Genomic DNA, 15,557 nt, shown 5'->3' on the forward strand with positions numbered 1-15,557 from the left:
AGAGATGGTCATTATTTGAAATTTATTGTTCTGGCATGGTATACATTCAGCCAAGTGCTATTTGCTCACTTCAACCTTTACCCTGTATGTAGTTTGGAAATCATTAGTAATGAAAAAATTTAATACGTTTGACAGTTAGTCCTTTTCATGATTTAGGTTATGGGATTATGCTCCATTATTTCTATACACAATTACTGTTCTAATACCAACTCTTTTGTAAACTAGCTTTACATTTAAGCGAATGCAAGCGGCTGGCAGTCAGACAAATATTTCCAGACTGGAAAGTCTCCACGTTGGTTCTGACAAATAGAAATGCTTATGCATCGTAATATGTTAAGTTCTAAACTATCCCTTGTAGATTGATGCACACGCTTGTGGAATTTTAATGTGCTTTTATGTGCCATTGACTATATGTGTGTGCATATGTACAATACAGTATGTGTGCATGTATTAAGCATAACTGAATTCTGAAATGCTGGTGTTACTGCTACACTTCTGGAAGGGATATTTCATCCAAAAATAAAAATATGATCATTTTCACTCTTCCTCATGTCATTCCAGAACTGTATGATTTTCTTTCTTTTTGTGGAACACAGGTTTTGAAAGACACGAGGGCAAGTAAACCAGCACTTGAGAGTTCAAACTACACTGGAACAGCATAAAACTCGCAAAATCTACCGCTTGTGCTTTTTACATACACAAACTAAAAGGTTGTCAGGTCGGAATCTGAAGGTCTAATCTGAATTGCCAGAGGTGGCCACCTCATGCACACTTTGTGTTGGGCCAGAGAAAGAGTTCATTTCGGCTAGTATTCTCAAGAGGCAGTGTGTGATTACCATAGCATAACAGTTTGAGAGAACAAATCTATTTTTAGAGATGAGAATGCTGATTAGATTCCTGAAACTCTTTACCAGCACAGGACACTTTGGGCCAGCCAAGTGTGCAGGACACCACGGACCACAGCCCTGCTGAGATCCAAATAATTTGAAGTTGAGAGCTTGTAAGTGTTCACCTGCTTGTGCATGAGATACAAGTGCAATGAACAAAAACTGTTTGACTTTCTTTCTTTCTTTTTTTTTTGCACAGTTTAAAATAAGAAATCTTAGTGGTTAACAGAGCTAAAATAAAGGGGAAGCATTTCAAGTGAAGACCCTAATTCAGCCCCAAATGGAATTTAAACAAATAGCTTCATTCCTCCCCATAGCTTCACCCATGAAAAGCATTTAAAGATCCCAGAGAGAGTAAAACTATGAATGAACAGAGGGACTTATCATCAGACTTTAATAAAAACACTTTCATCTTACCCGTGATGCTCCCACAAATTTAATATAACATAATGGTTCATGTACATTTCATAGATAAACATATACCTTTAAGCATTTTTTTATTATTTATTTATGAAAGATTATGTGAAACTAAAGACTGGAGTAATGGCTGCTGAAAATTCAGCTTTGTCATCACAAGAATAAATTGTATTTTAAATATATCAAAATAAAAATCAGCTATTTTAAATTGTAATAATATTTCACAATATTACCTTTTTGCTGTTTTTTTAAATCAAACAAATGCAGCTTTTGTAAGCATAAAAGGCTTCTTCAAAAAACATTTAAGTATCGTACCGAACCCAAATGTCAGAACTGTTCAATACATAAAATCCTAAAATAAAAGGTCTTTTATATAAACCCTTATAACGTTCTGAATTTTTTTGAATCAGTGATTAATGAGCTGTTGAGCAATATATATTTTGCATTAAATATATACATATATACATTGCAATATATACATTGCATTAAAATAATGAGCAGCATTCACTTAAAAAAGCAGAAAGTACCTGTAATTTTGTTTTTCACTGTCGATGTGGAAACTGTCATACTGAGAGAAGGCCTGGTGTCCGTCCCAGTCGGTCAGCTCCACATGGAGGGCATACTGCTTCTGATTGGTCAGAATGTGCACAAACTCATTTCCCAGCCAGTGTTCGGCCGACACACTCCCAAAGCCCTAGAAAAGAGGACTCCGGGTCAGTTCAAGTATCGACTTGGGTCACAAGAGACATTGGATAAAGCAGTGGGAAAGAAAATCCTGTCCAAGATATTTCAAGCCTTACAGATTCAACACAGAATTCCACTATTCCTCATTTTCTTGAGATAATAATTACAGATTTTCATACAATTTTGACATGAAGGTATCAATAACCACTGGTCCGTTTCTGAGCCTAAATGTTCAACGGCTGAATCAGATCTGGAAAGACTGAGAAAACACTACATTATGACATGCCATTCCCAGCACTAATATACATTATTTTTTCTCTGTAATGCCAATGAGAAATGCAGAACTGTGTATATAGTATCTGATTAAACATGTAGTGCATGACATGACTTCGATGAGAAGCAGTGTGTTGTCTCGTGTCATTTCTATGGACACAAACACACATGACAAAAAAATAAAATAAAACCATTTAACCCGTGTTAATGTTTTTGCTTCCAAAGGATATTTTGGATGAGTGTCCATGTCTGTAATCGATCCATTCAGCTCTAAACAGCTGCAGAAAGGCTTCTGAATCATGTCATAATGCAGTGCAGGTGCTAGCGACAGTAATAATTTTATTACAGCATAACAGAACCATACCCAAGTGCGAATACAAATCTTTAATGAGCAACATCTGTAATTAGTTTGCCTTTCCCTGCTTCTAGCAAATGAGAAAATTTCCAATGTGGGCAATGGAAAACACGAGTGCTGGATGGATTTTAACATATATGCATACCTTGATGTATCATTTTAACCCTGCATGTACTGTATGTAAATAAGAAATGTATATAATTACAAATGATGTGTAAGTAAATGAATAACATTGACACAGTGGAAAATGGTGTTAAAAATGGTCCTTGAATTAAATATGAATTAAAGGATGTATTTGTGTACTTGAAACTAAAATTCTGAACGGAACAGTTCTTCAACGTTTTCCCTAAAAGCATTAAAAAACTCTTCTTTCCAAAAAGACTTTCTCACTGTTGCAATTCGGAACAGCTAAAACTTGCCTTTTCCATAAAACATGTCTGAATTCATTTTTGTCTGAAAAGAAGAAATACAAATCACAATTGTGTGGTTTATGTATCAATGCAATTGTTTTATGGAAAGTGCTTCCAAATAAATGAATAAATGTAATATAATCGATGCCAGCATTAAATGCACAACAGCCATTTTTCCATTACAATAAAGCATTGTCATATGTAAACATCCATATTTTTTGTAAAACTATGTTTGGACATAGATTTGAAGAAAGTGAAATTTATTAACAGACGAATTTGTGGAGAACTTCAGCAGAGATCTCTCCTGTAAAGGGAGTTTTGAAAGGGAAAAACAAAGGTCATATTATTGGATGAGAAACAAGTAAGAAATGAAAGAAAATAATGTTGCCATATGGCTACACTGTATCACAGGGTTAAATAATTAAACAATGCCTATATGAGTTTATATACAACCAAATTTAACCATGCTACAGGCAAAGTAATGATGATATCACTCGTATTGCATTACAGACTGACTGAAACCTTCTTCTCACTTATTAATTGCTGGCTCATGGGAGCAGGTGATTGATGAGTAAGAGTAACAGTGCAGTAAACATGAGTATTTCGTATTGCCTGTAGCACTCCTGTGAGGATAAAGAGGGTCTGTCCTCCTAAAATCCTTGTAATGTGCCTGAAACCTGATGGCTGATTTTCCATAACCTGTATCTGTTTATGTTGTCAGGGGTGCTTGTTCTGTTCTGATTGGGTTTCCCCTTGGAAGCCTGGCCTTTGTGCATGGGATCGTCCCTGAGAAGCTTTCTAGCCATAAAACCGCATCATTCCTTATGTGAGTAATGTAGAGGAAAAACGAAGATCAATTGTTATTTTAGACCCTAAAACAGGGAGTTCTCTTGGGTGTGTGGTTTTCTATACACCACAGCATCGGTGTCTCAACAACGCACTCAGTTGCTATGTATCATTCCAGTAATAGCCATTCAAAGTGGCCTGTCCAAACCCCTTTCTCTTGCAGAGAGGAATGGAGAAAAGTCAGATTAACACTGCCAAAATCTAAGAACAATTGTTTCCATAGTCTAAATATCTGATTCCATTCTGATGAAGAGTTTCTCCCATCTCCCTTTGGGAAACTGATTGGGAAAAGAGAAATAGAAACCTTGATGGTGATGATAGTAAGTGGCTGGAGCGGATACTCAAATGAGGAGAGGTGGGGTTATTCCAATATTTCATTTGATCCAAACAAGAAAAGAAAAATACAAATAAACTACAAATAAAAGCATGGGCGAGAACCGCTCCAAGTCTTTCATAAGAGTCAGTCTCGATCAAAGACATGGCTTTTTAAAAACATAGCTGTACATAGCATTCATTATCATCACATTGAATATACATATATACATATATAAAATTACATTTATGTATTTAGCAGACGATTTTATCCAAAGCAACTTACAGTGCATTCAGGCTATCAATTTTTACCTATAATATGTTCCCAGGGAATCGAAACCCCTAGTGCTGCACATTATTTTTATTACAGACTTTGGCTTATGCATTTTAGAATGTGTTTCCCAAAAGCATTGTTAGCCAACTTTGGTCGCAAGTTCTGTTGTTACCAACATAGTACAGAGATTTGGGGTTTCCCGAAACCATAGTTCAAACGAACTTTCGCAAACAGCAACACAAACTTGCATGGTTGGAACTATAGTTCTCGACCTGTGGTTAGAATCATAGTTTCTTGTTAGCAAGGGATATGGGTTTAAATAAATATGATCTGGGGCACAATACAAGCAGTACAATCTATATATTCCAATCTATCTAAATATAAATGCATTTTAATCTATGTATTTATGCGCGTCCTCTGTTTTTGAAGAGTGCGCATGTGCATAAATAGCTAAAGGGAACCCCGAAGTATGATGTAAGATGTAACCGGCAATAGATCAAACATCAAATAAACCAAAATGACAGGAAAAAAAACAATAGTAATTAGTCATCAGGTGCCATAATATATCAATATATCAGCATCTTGGAGATGTCCAATAGGTTAAATAGCAGAAGTTATTCCTCCACCACATGCGTGTGACATCATTAACAATGGCCCTATGTTGTTTAACTAGAGTGGATCAAACAACGGAGATGCGTCTGTGTTCGGGAAACAGTCGTAACTAGCTAGTTTGTTTCAACAACATTACATCTTACTATGGTGGTTAATCACCGAGTTACGTCTTTGTACGGAAAACGCACCCCAGAGCAGGGTTATTATTAACTAAAACTATTCAAACAAATTGTTGTTAGATTCATAAAAGCTGAACAAACTTGAATATTAGATGATAAATTTAAAGGATTTGAAATGGGTGAAATAGGCTGGAGTTGAAATACAAAAATTACTAAAACTACAACTAAAATAAATTCAATAAATACAAATAAAATGGCAAAATGTATATACAAAATGAAATTAAAATAAAAATGTAAATATAAAGATAAAAGTTATTTTAATATAATGATGAATCAGATCAACATTTCTTCTCTGCTGGGTCATTTAGTCACATAACTTGGTTTTTTATTAAAAAAAAAAACAAAAACAAAAAAAGTTACATTCCATATATTTTTTTTTTTCCTTTTTTTTTTTTTTTTTTTTTTGGTGTTTCCTTGTACTTTTTAATGCAATGTCTCAAAACTCAAATAAAAATATTTGGAAGAAAGCAGGATGTGTAATTGGCTTAAATGTAAGCTTTCTTCTGACTAGTCAGATCAACATTCAGTGGGATACCACATCACATTACTACAAATAATGTCTGAAAGTATGATTGAGTCATAACAATTGTTAAGTTTCAGCCTGTTGCGGCAACAAAACTGCCAGCACTGATGTCCCAGTTTCGCTATGACTTTTGTATTTTATGCTGTTTATTTTTTTTCCAATGAAGAATAACACTGACTAATGCAAAACTATCATTCCTAAGCACAGGCAGAATCCCATTATCTCATCTGACTCATCTGTTTCCTACTCTATAGGGTGTCATGGTTATCCTTCACTCTTTTTAGTCTAAAACAAAAACAGATGAACAGAGAAGATATATCACCCATATGCGTTGCTTAGATGAGAACGGCAAAGATCATGTCCACCGTTACAGAGCGAGTGAAACAGAGGTTGGTTGATGGCTACGTAGAGGAGGAAACAGAGGTTGGTTGATGGCTACGTACCATTTTATACTCTTTCCATGTTCTTTGAAAGTCCATGCTACCATCTTCACGTCTTTGGATTACAGTCCAGCCTCCGCCTGCAGTCTCCATGTTACAGTACACCTGTTTAAAGACAGACATGCACATCACACACATACAAATATACAAGGACGGAAATACCACAAACCATTTATCTTGACCTTATGGATCTGTATATCCTTACAACAACAACAGATACCCCCATTAGCTTAGTGACTTCTCCAAACAGTGATTAGCGGTGAGGTCAAGTAGCAGGCCCGAGATCAAAGCTGTGGTGCTCAGGGACACCTGGCTGTAATCTAGCACAGTGGGTAGAAAGCCGTGGCGTCACCTCACACACACCCAGCTGAACACACAGACCAACCTGGTTGCAATTAATCCAGTATCGGGGGCTGGAGCAACACTAAAACCAGATATTCAGGGACAGATATGTACATTCACGGATGAAGCCCTTCACAAACATTCACGCTGTAAAAGGTGAAAATGTGCACTTCTACCTCACCTCACCCTTAAAAATGACTTTTAATAGTGTCCACATAATAGTCAGTTAGATACAGTCAAATTAAGTAATGTGTTTGGCCAGAACAAAAAGAGTAAATTTATGTTACCACATGTACACTAACACATTTTAGGCTACTTGACAAAACCACATACAGTACACCCTGCCTGAAACCAAACAGTTTTTTTTCCCTCTTTAATATTCCACAGACCACATGAAAAATATGAAGTCATTCAGTTTTGGGACAATATGAGGGCGAGTAAACTAAGTGTTTTTTATTTATTTATTTTATTTTTTTACCTTTCAATAAACTACATGCTACCTTGTGATATAAAGAATTATGTATTGGTCAACTAGGCAGTCAATTGAACAAAAATGGGCTGTAGGTCTGTTCTAATAGCAGGAAAACAATGCTACATTAAAGAAATAATATTATAATATAAAATTATAAAATAATATTTTAATAATTATAAAATAAAAAATTAAGAACAAATTAAAATAAAAACAGTAAAATAAACAAAGGCAGCTAATGTTGCAATGACCTCCACTTCTAAATGATTTAAAATTACTTTCACTTTAAAATAAAGCAGTAAAACAAATTCAAAGTGCAAAAAAAGATAAATAAAATACAAACAAAAACATACATAAAATATATCAATCAAATGAAGATTTCTTTAATTGTTTATGGTAAAGGTTTTTTTTTTTCATCTTGGTATTGACACTTGGTCTTTTTAATGCAATATCTCAAAACTTACATAAAAATCTGTGGATGAAAGCTGGACGTGTAATTGGCTTATATGTAAGCTTTCTTCTTAGTCAACAATAGTGTAAGAACTAACTGATCAGAGTTACCGACCCTAACTGACCCTAACCCTTACCCTAACCCAAAAAAATAAGATTAAGATTTATCTTAAAATAAAGATTAGGATTTCATTAGATGTATGGGATCTTATCCTAAATGTTGTGGTCTTCTTGATATTATGCAGGTACAGTATGATTTTTATGTGACTTTATTTGACTCTTTTCTGTGCCAAAGACAGTAGAGGATCACCACTTTACCACCACTGTAAAGTCTTGATCCTAACAGTTGTGCAATTAAGTTTACATTTTGATCTTAAATTATTCCATCTGAAAACAGAATTCCTACCTTTTTAGTCTCCTGCGGGCTAATGTTGATAGTGTAAACTCCATTTTTCTGGAATCCCGCTTGGTAGAGGTCGGCACAGTCCCGGAACTTCCTCTCCTCGTCAGCTTGCTTGGTGAGGTTTGGCACCACTAAATACACAAAGAAAACCAATGTTAGAAATAGCAAAAACATAAACGATCAGAGAAATAATAAATGGAGCTGTTTATATTGGTACATGTACAGGTACATCAGCAAACGTCTGTGGATCTGCCCCGATGCGTTGAACAAATAAAACGATTTCCACTCACTCTCTCGCTCAGCATGACCGAGCCTCATATTCGGCTAAACAGAAATGTCAACTCTGTGACTTCCATTTCAACAAGACAGCAATACCGTAGACAAACAGCCTAATGATATTTTAACAAACCTCTCAAATCCTGGCAGGTGACAGCTATTTTTCGAGACCCACTGAGCTGGGCGACAGTTTAATCCCGGATAATTTACATCAACCTCCTTGAATTTAATAAAAGAGGGTTTAAGGTGGAATGTTCTGGAGCTGGACCAGAAACAGCTCCTAAAAAGGAATCCTGTACGTACATATGTATAGAAGAGGATTATTTATGAATGCATAATTGTGATTGACAATGAGTATACAGTATTTATTTCTTTAGCTTCTGTCAGCCGGCCTACATGGAGAGATGTGTATAAAGCTGTCTGCGCTTAATATCTGTTTCATGTTACAAACCCGTTCGAACAGTTCAAAATATGTAATCACAGTCGAAAATGACACTGCTGCACAATATCAGAGCTAATAATGTTGAAAAATATTGCACGCTGTGGAATAAATCACATCCTGAGTTAATGGAATAAATAATACACAGAGTCACGGGCGAACTCTAAATATTGTATCGCTTTTCATGCAGGATTTCGAATCTGGCTGGAATTATTTTGAGACTACAAAGGGCTGCGAGGACTTCCAAGTTCGCTTGCATTATCAACATGACCTTCTTCCAGTGACTGACATATTTCTAAGTGTGAAAGTCTTTTAATCAAAGTGCTGAGCTCTGGCTCTTGGAGAGCAGCAGCTCGGCTCTGACAGACCTCTGCAAGCCAACAGCTGGGTCTCTTTCCATCTGCAGACAATTACGCCGCCAATATTTTGAAACCAAGCAAGAGTCTGCGGACAAAATACTACAAGCTATAAATTTCAAGTTCCTGTTATAACAAGTGGTTTATATTTACCCACCGTGTCCTAGTTATATAGATGGAAATTCCTTCCGATTCCCCTCTACTTTTTTTTTTCTTTCACGGCTAAAGACCGCATCTCAGTTTTCACACTATTGTTGTTTCTGTTGGGACTCTTTAAGAAGAGGAGATGTCACTGCTAAAGAGAGACGTGTCAGGGGTGTTTAGGCAGAACTTTGATCCCCGTCGCGGGACGGAGGGCTTGGGCGGGCAACCCTTCATTCAGGGATATTATTCCTGCCGCTTCGGTAAAGGATTGAGTGTCTGTGACAAGGATCTCCTGCTGTGACAGGTTGACAGAGGGGAACTTCGCACTGCGGCGTCTAACACAACAAAACCCCAGCTGTGTCAGACAACGGAAATTTAGCGCTTATAGCCAGGAGCTGAAAGTGGCAGGACTGGAGAGCAGAGTGAAGTGAAGTGAAGTGACATTCAGCCAAGTATGGTGACCCATACTCAGAATTTGTGCTCTGCATTTAACCCATCCGAAGTGCACACACACACAGAGCAGTGAACACACACACACACTGTGAGCACACACCCGGAGCAGTGGGCAGCCATTAATGCTGCGGCGCCCGGGGAGCAGTTGGGGGTTCGATGCCTTGCTCAAGGGCACCTAAGTCGTGGTATTGAAGGTGGAGAGAGAACTGTACATGCACTACCGCCACCCACAATTCCGTCCGGCCCGAGACTAGAACCCACAACCCTTCGATTGGGAGTCCAACCCTCTAACCATTAGGCCACGACTTCCCCTTTTTTTTTTTTTTTTTTTTTTTTTTTTTTTTTTTTTTAAAGAAGTGAAGGACGGACAAGTTCAACCCAAACAAAGACAAAACGTGACGTTAGCGGAAGAAAAGAAATCTTACTGTTTATTGCTGTACAAATAAATGCATAATGAAAAATGGATCAACAAATAAATACAATGTAAAGCCTACTGCTTATAGTTGCCCATTTAAACAAATATATATGTGAAAATGTAATACAATATGATTAAAATAAGATGTATAGTATAAAATACTAAACAATATCATAATCAAATAAACAATAAAGCATGGTGGTAGCAATGCCAAGGTCATTGATCAGATTTCCAATAAAAGCAAGAACTAAAATCTACAATAAATGTGTACTTTCAATGCAATGTAAGTCGCTCTGGATAAAATAAAATAAAATAAACAATGCATATTATGCAAATTATTACACATTCAGATAACAAATTATCATGATTAATCTAAGTCGTTGTAGAGAGTTATGAAATATTTTTCTCTTATGTTGAATCTGGAGTTCGGTCGTAACTAATGGCACAAACTACTTGGATCTTTGCAAAACATGGGCGTCTGACCACCTCTGAATGCCCAGGAACAACTTTACATTTAAATCTTAGCGAGACTATGGTAAATTGAGCTATTAAGCAGCTTGCGTTCTGGCTCATAAAATTATAATCACATTATTTATTTACATTTGAATTCTTGGTGGTTCAGTTGGGACTTTAGTTTGGAACAAGTTGATGTGAAAAGAACATCCAAGTGGAGTGACTTTATAAATCAGGATTCTCCACACGATTGAAAACACAAAATACAGTTTAAAATAAGCAAGAACTCAAAATCCCAGTGCGGTGCGCTGGCGAAATGAAAACTCAAACTACTGCACTGCATCTTTATATAAACATCTGAGACGATAAAGTCTGATTCTTTCAATTGGACTGAGAGACTGTGAGAATGATGACCACCAGCTGAGCGAGCAGAACTGTAATAATGAGTATTTTTAAAAACATTTCCTAAGCCATAAACCATCTTACTCATGTGTGTCTAAACCCAAAAATCATATTCTGACATATTACCTATTTTTACAGTGTGTTTTCATACGTCATGGCCTGTCCCTAGTGAACTTAATTTGGAGACAGAAAACAATATTTTGTCCTTCTAATCACAGAATATGATTGATGCCAGTGAGTAAATAATAATTAGCAAATAGGGATTTATTACAGCCTTCCAAAGGGGAGAACAGTTATATCTAAAAATGCAATCTAATGAGTTTGCGCTTATATTATATTTTTCATAATAACCCTTAATAATGCTTCAAATAATATTTTCACAAATAACAGCTTTGCATTTATGAACTCACTGCAATCAAAGATGCTGTACAATGTTTTAAAACCATCAGATCTCTTCTTTTTACGCATGTGGCGAGGCAGTTAACTTGCAGTGAACTTCAAATTTGTTATGTTCATGAAGGTTAAGCACATTAAACAATGTCATAATCATGTCTGAATGAGAAAAGCAGCACGATAAACAGTGCATTCTCTCATTTTTTAGAGCATTTTAGAGCTAGAACATTGTTTTGCAAGTTTAGTTGAGTCATGATTTCAGACAGACAATCTAAGACACCTATGGTGCCTTCCTTGCCAGTTATTTGGACGGGCCGTCCCACAGGAGTCATTTAGTTTGACGAATTCAATCAGAGGTCAGAAAAATACCTCTACAGCACACTGGAGCTTGTCAATGCAACTAAGGGCTATTTGAAATCTCCGTTTATCATAATTTGTTTGGTAATGTGCACAATTATGCTTGCTTGTTAAAATCACCAAGAAATCATGTTATGGGTCCCATCTTACCTTTACACCAAACCACAGTGAACCTAAACTGCATTTTATACGCTCAATTGACCCACTAAATGAACCCAATTGCGAAGTTTTATTTAGGTTTCAAGTCCAGGCACAGAACAGAACCAAGTTGGAATCAAACTTGGACTCATTTAGCGTGACTGGCTGATGTACAAATAGGAACGTCTAAATCCAAGGAGCTGCAGGGTCTTCCAGTATGGGCTGATATTCTTTCCTGTCTGTGTTCTCTTACTGACAGATCATGAAAATAAATAAGCATTTATTTTAGAGTATAAATTTGCTAGTGTGGGACCTGGGATTGCTCCAAAGCAATGACTACATGTTCAACAAACAGTTCAACCAGAACAGAGCAGTAGATGTCAACCATAGTTACACAAACCTAAAAGTATTTTCATTCAGCATGGACGAACAAATTCAAAAAGATTAATTTTATCAATAGTGACAGTAAAGACATTAAAAAAACAAAAATCAACATAATCAGCAACATAATACTAGAGAATGTGTGTTTAATAGCAAATCAGCATATTAAAATGATTTCTGAAGGATCATGTGACACTAACTGTGTAGTTAGACTCACAGAAATAAATTACATTTTAAAATATATTAAAATAGAAAAGACTTATTTTAAATTCTAATAATATTTCACAATATTACTGTTACTATATAAACTATTGCAATTTTTTATTACTGTATAGTTGATCAAATAATCAAATGAAGCCTTGGTGAGCTTCATTCAAAAACATTTAAAAATCTTAATGGCCCAAAACTTTTAAACAGTAGAGTCAATGACACATGATAAATATTCCTTCATGCTTTTCTTAATTCATATGAATCATACGTTCTTCAATGGAACACTAAAGAAAAAGTTTAGAAGAATGTCTGAACTCCATATCCCAAGTCTTTCATCTGAATATGACAGCTTTATGACAACACTAAAATTGAACTAATTATTCACTGAATATCTTGTGTCCATTTGTCATGTGTCACCATTCACTACCAATGTATGCAAAACAGAAGCTTGCATAAATACAATCTTATAAATAACCACGTTTGTATTCCAATGAACCAGCATGGCTTCATGATTTGCCATGTGAAATGTGAAATGAAACCCAAAAGAAAAAAGGAAGTAGAGTTGCTTTGATGCCCTCACAGAAAGACGGAAGCTAAGGCTTGAGTCGACTCCATGACCTGTGCAGTCCCATCTCAGACATTCAAGGTAAATTTTCTGTGACCACAGTGACATGGGGCAGACGTCGGAGAGACATGGGGCCAAAAGGCCACACTTGGGTTGCAGTGGGGGGAAAAAGGGAAATGAGTTCACTAAACTGACTCCTGCTGGTAGAGGCAACCATAGGGTTTAGCGGGAAATCGCCAATCCCACATCACTGCGCTGGGGCTATGTTAGGCCTGGCCTGTAACTCAATCAAGGGCTGTTTGACATTTCAGTCAACTGTTAACCACAGGCAGTGTGCTGAAGCGTGATAAGCGGCATCCGTTGAGGTTCACAGCGCTGTCTGGCTAAACGTGACGTTTAACAAGAAAACAACACATTTCACACCTACCAGAAAGAAGCTTTTCTCACTGATAACATAGTGTGTAACAGGCTATTTTTTATCTAAAAATGGCCTGTTCTGGCTGCTACATTTTTAGTTTTATATTACTTCCTTTGTGACATTTGCTTTAGCAATGCCACACACCATTTTTTAGAGGGTTAGGGATGCCAGTGGTGGTCCTGGCCTGATTGGAGGTTCAGGTGAAATAATATACTGTATACAGTGGTGGCCAAAATTGTTATTAGAACACTAGTATTTTCTCCAGCTAAGTCAGCTATTTCTGTCTTTTGCTGTAGAGTGTTATTAGGAAATATCAGTTTATATATCAATATCAATATGCAGTGAGATTTTTGTTTGCAAAAGGAGTCTGACAACAGCCAGTGCTCCACACAGAGATCTGATCTCATCATCATCCAGTCTGTCTGGAATCACAAGAAGAAATAGAACGAACTGAGACAGACTCAATCCAGAAGAACTGTGGTAACATCTCCAAGATGCTTCAAGAGACCTTCCAAAACCTGTGCAAAAAATGAGATTTTACATGTACTTACATGCTGTGGCTCCATCCTTGGCGCAGAGGCTGAGCAGGTTGCGTACGGTATCCATCATGTCCTGCTGTTGTCTCTGCAGGGCGGTGCTGTTACCGGTCGCGCGACTCAGCTGAGCCTCCAGCTCCCGGATCACTGAGCTCTGTCTGCTCACCAGCATCTGTAGACTGCTCTTCTCCTCCCGAAGGGCCTCCAGCTCTTCTCTGTGCCTGTCCTCCATCTCCTGCATTTTTTCCTCCAGAAAACTGAGGTAAACATGAGGGAAAGCCACAGCAGAGAAAAACGACGAAAGGGTTGTTAAAAGTAAAAAAATATATATAGGAAATTTAACAATCTAAGAAAAGTCCCTGCAAGTATGGGTCAAATCGGGCCACATACTCATAATTTTGGGTCACAGTGTGTTGTAATAAAATGTATGCCATGCTATCATAGATTCAGCCAAAATATCATTGTTACAGCAATCATTGTAACTACTATAAAAATGAATATGGGATCTCCTTCAAAGTCAAGTCAGTTTTTATGTTTTTTTTAATTTTTTTTTAAGACTGTGGTGGGCAGTTTTTGGCAGAAACTGGTTTCCATGGTAAAACTTAGTCAAGGTTTACAGAAAACAGCATCAAAGTGTCATATCAATGATAGTTTTATTTAAACATTTTATTATTTATTGCATCTTTTTACATGTTACACTGAAGAACGTTTTCTTCATATTTACAATTTTACTGTTTTTATTAAAATGGTTAACTTCATATGTTTCATGAAACAATAACCTTGTTTTAGTCATGAGGAGCAAAAATACACACACTGAGTTAGTTAACATAGATATATCATATTGCATGTTGCAAGTGTGGCTCACAGGTAAACAAAATGTCTTTTATTTGCTGTGGGCCAAAAAAAAGTTAGGAATCCTTGGCTTCATCAAGGTATGACTTTGATGATACTGTATTTATGTTTCAGTATTCAAAGGCAAAGAAATGAAGGCCGCCTCATTACAGATGTAATAAATACTGATATGAATGTAGCCAATCTCCATAACTTACACAGGGTACAAACAAACACAGTTCATCTTATAGCTTTGGGCATTAGTGCACGTCTAAAATGGATCCAAGCCTTAAATCTGCACTGTACATCTTGGAAACCTGATGCACGCTGGGCTGGATTCACCAGCTCATTAAAACAAAATGCGATCCACATAGCACTTTAAAGGAATGTAAAATACATTTTAGATTGAAAGAGGAGAAAGTCATAATGTCAATCTATATTATAGGATGAGTAATTACACTAACTGTAGTAACAAAAATGCTAGACATAAACAGATACTTAAAAAAAACACACACACACACACACAAAAAAAACAGAGGGATATGAATGCTCGTGTCTTTTTAACAACAGCTGGGCTCAAAGCAGAGAGATCACTGGGAATTAAACCCTCGTTTTGACAGGAACAGACATGTCCCACCAGAACAATAAATACATAGAAAATTGGAAAGTATTCCAAAAGCTTTGCATTGCAAAATTAGTCTTCACAGAGGAGAAAGTTTAACGGCGGGTCAGGGGACATCACTCATGTCTTGGCAGGTTCTGTTGCACTGCACCGTATGGGACCGAGCTAATGTCTGAAGGCTTGCGTTGTCAAGAATTGAAAATCATTTTGTGCAATGATCTATATTGTGGTTCTGGCATTAGAATGAGTATGTTCTAAAAAGAATTACAAGCGAGTGAGATTTGAACATCTG

General features: G+C 36.6%; 1 protein-coding gene across 1 annotated transcript in view; it reads right to left on the reverse strand.

Moving 5' to 3' along the window:
* angpt1 (angiopoietin 1) overlaps positions 1-15,557 on the reverse strand; it is a 51,818-nt gene that overhangs the window by 13,623 nt on the left and 22,638 nt on the right. The window contains exons 4-7 of the mRNA XM_052584995.1: positions 13,828-14,069; positions 7,880-8,007; positions 6,216-6,317; positions 1,832-1,998 (exon numbers count right to left, since the gene is read on the reverse strand). Coding sequence (XP_052440955.1) covers positions 1,832-1,998; positions 6,216-6,317; positions 7,880-8,007; positions 13,828-14,069 — 639 coding nt within the window. The remainder of the gene's footprint in view (positions 1-1,831; positions 1,999-6,215; positions 6,318-7,879; positions 8,008-13,827; positions 14,070-15,557) is intronic.

This window comes from Carassius gibelio, chromosome B19 (genome assembly GCF_023724105.1).
Source record: "Carassius gibelio isolate Cgi1373 ecotype wild population from Czech Republic chromosome B19, carGib1.2-hapl.c, whole genome shotgun sequence".
Taxonomy (NCBI): Eukaryota; Metazoa; Chordata; class Actinopteri; order Cypriniformes; family Cyprinidae; genus Carassius; species Carassius gibelio.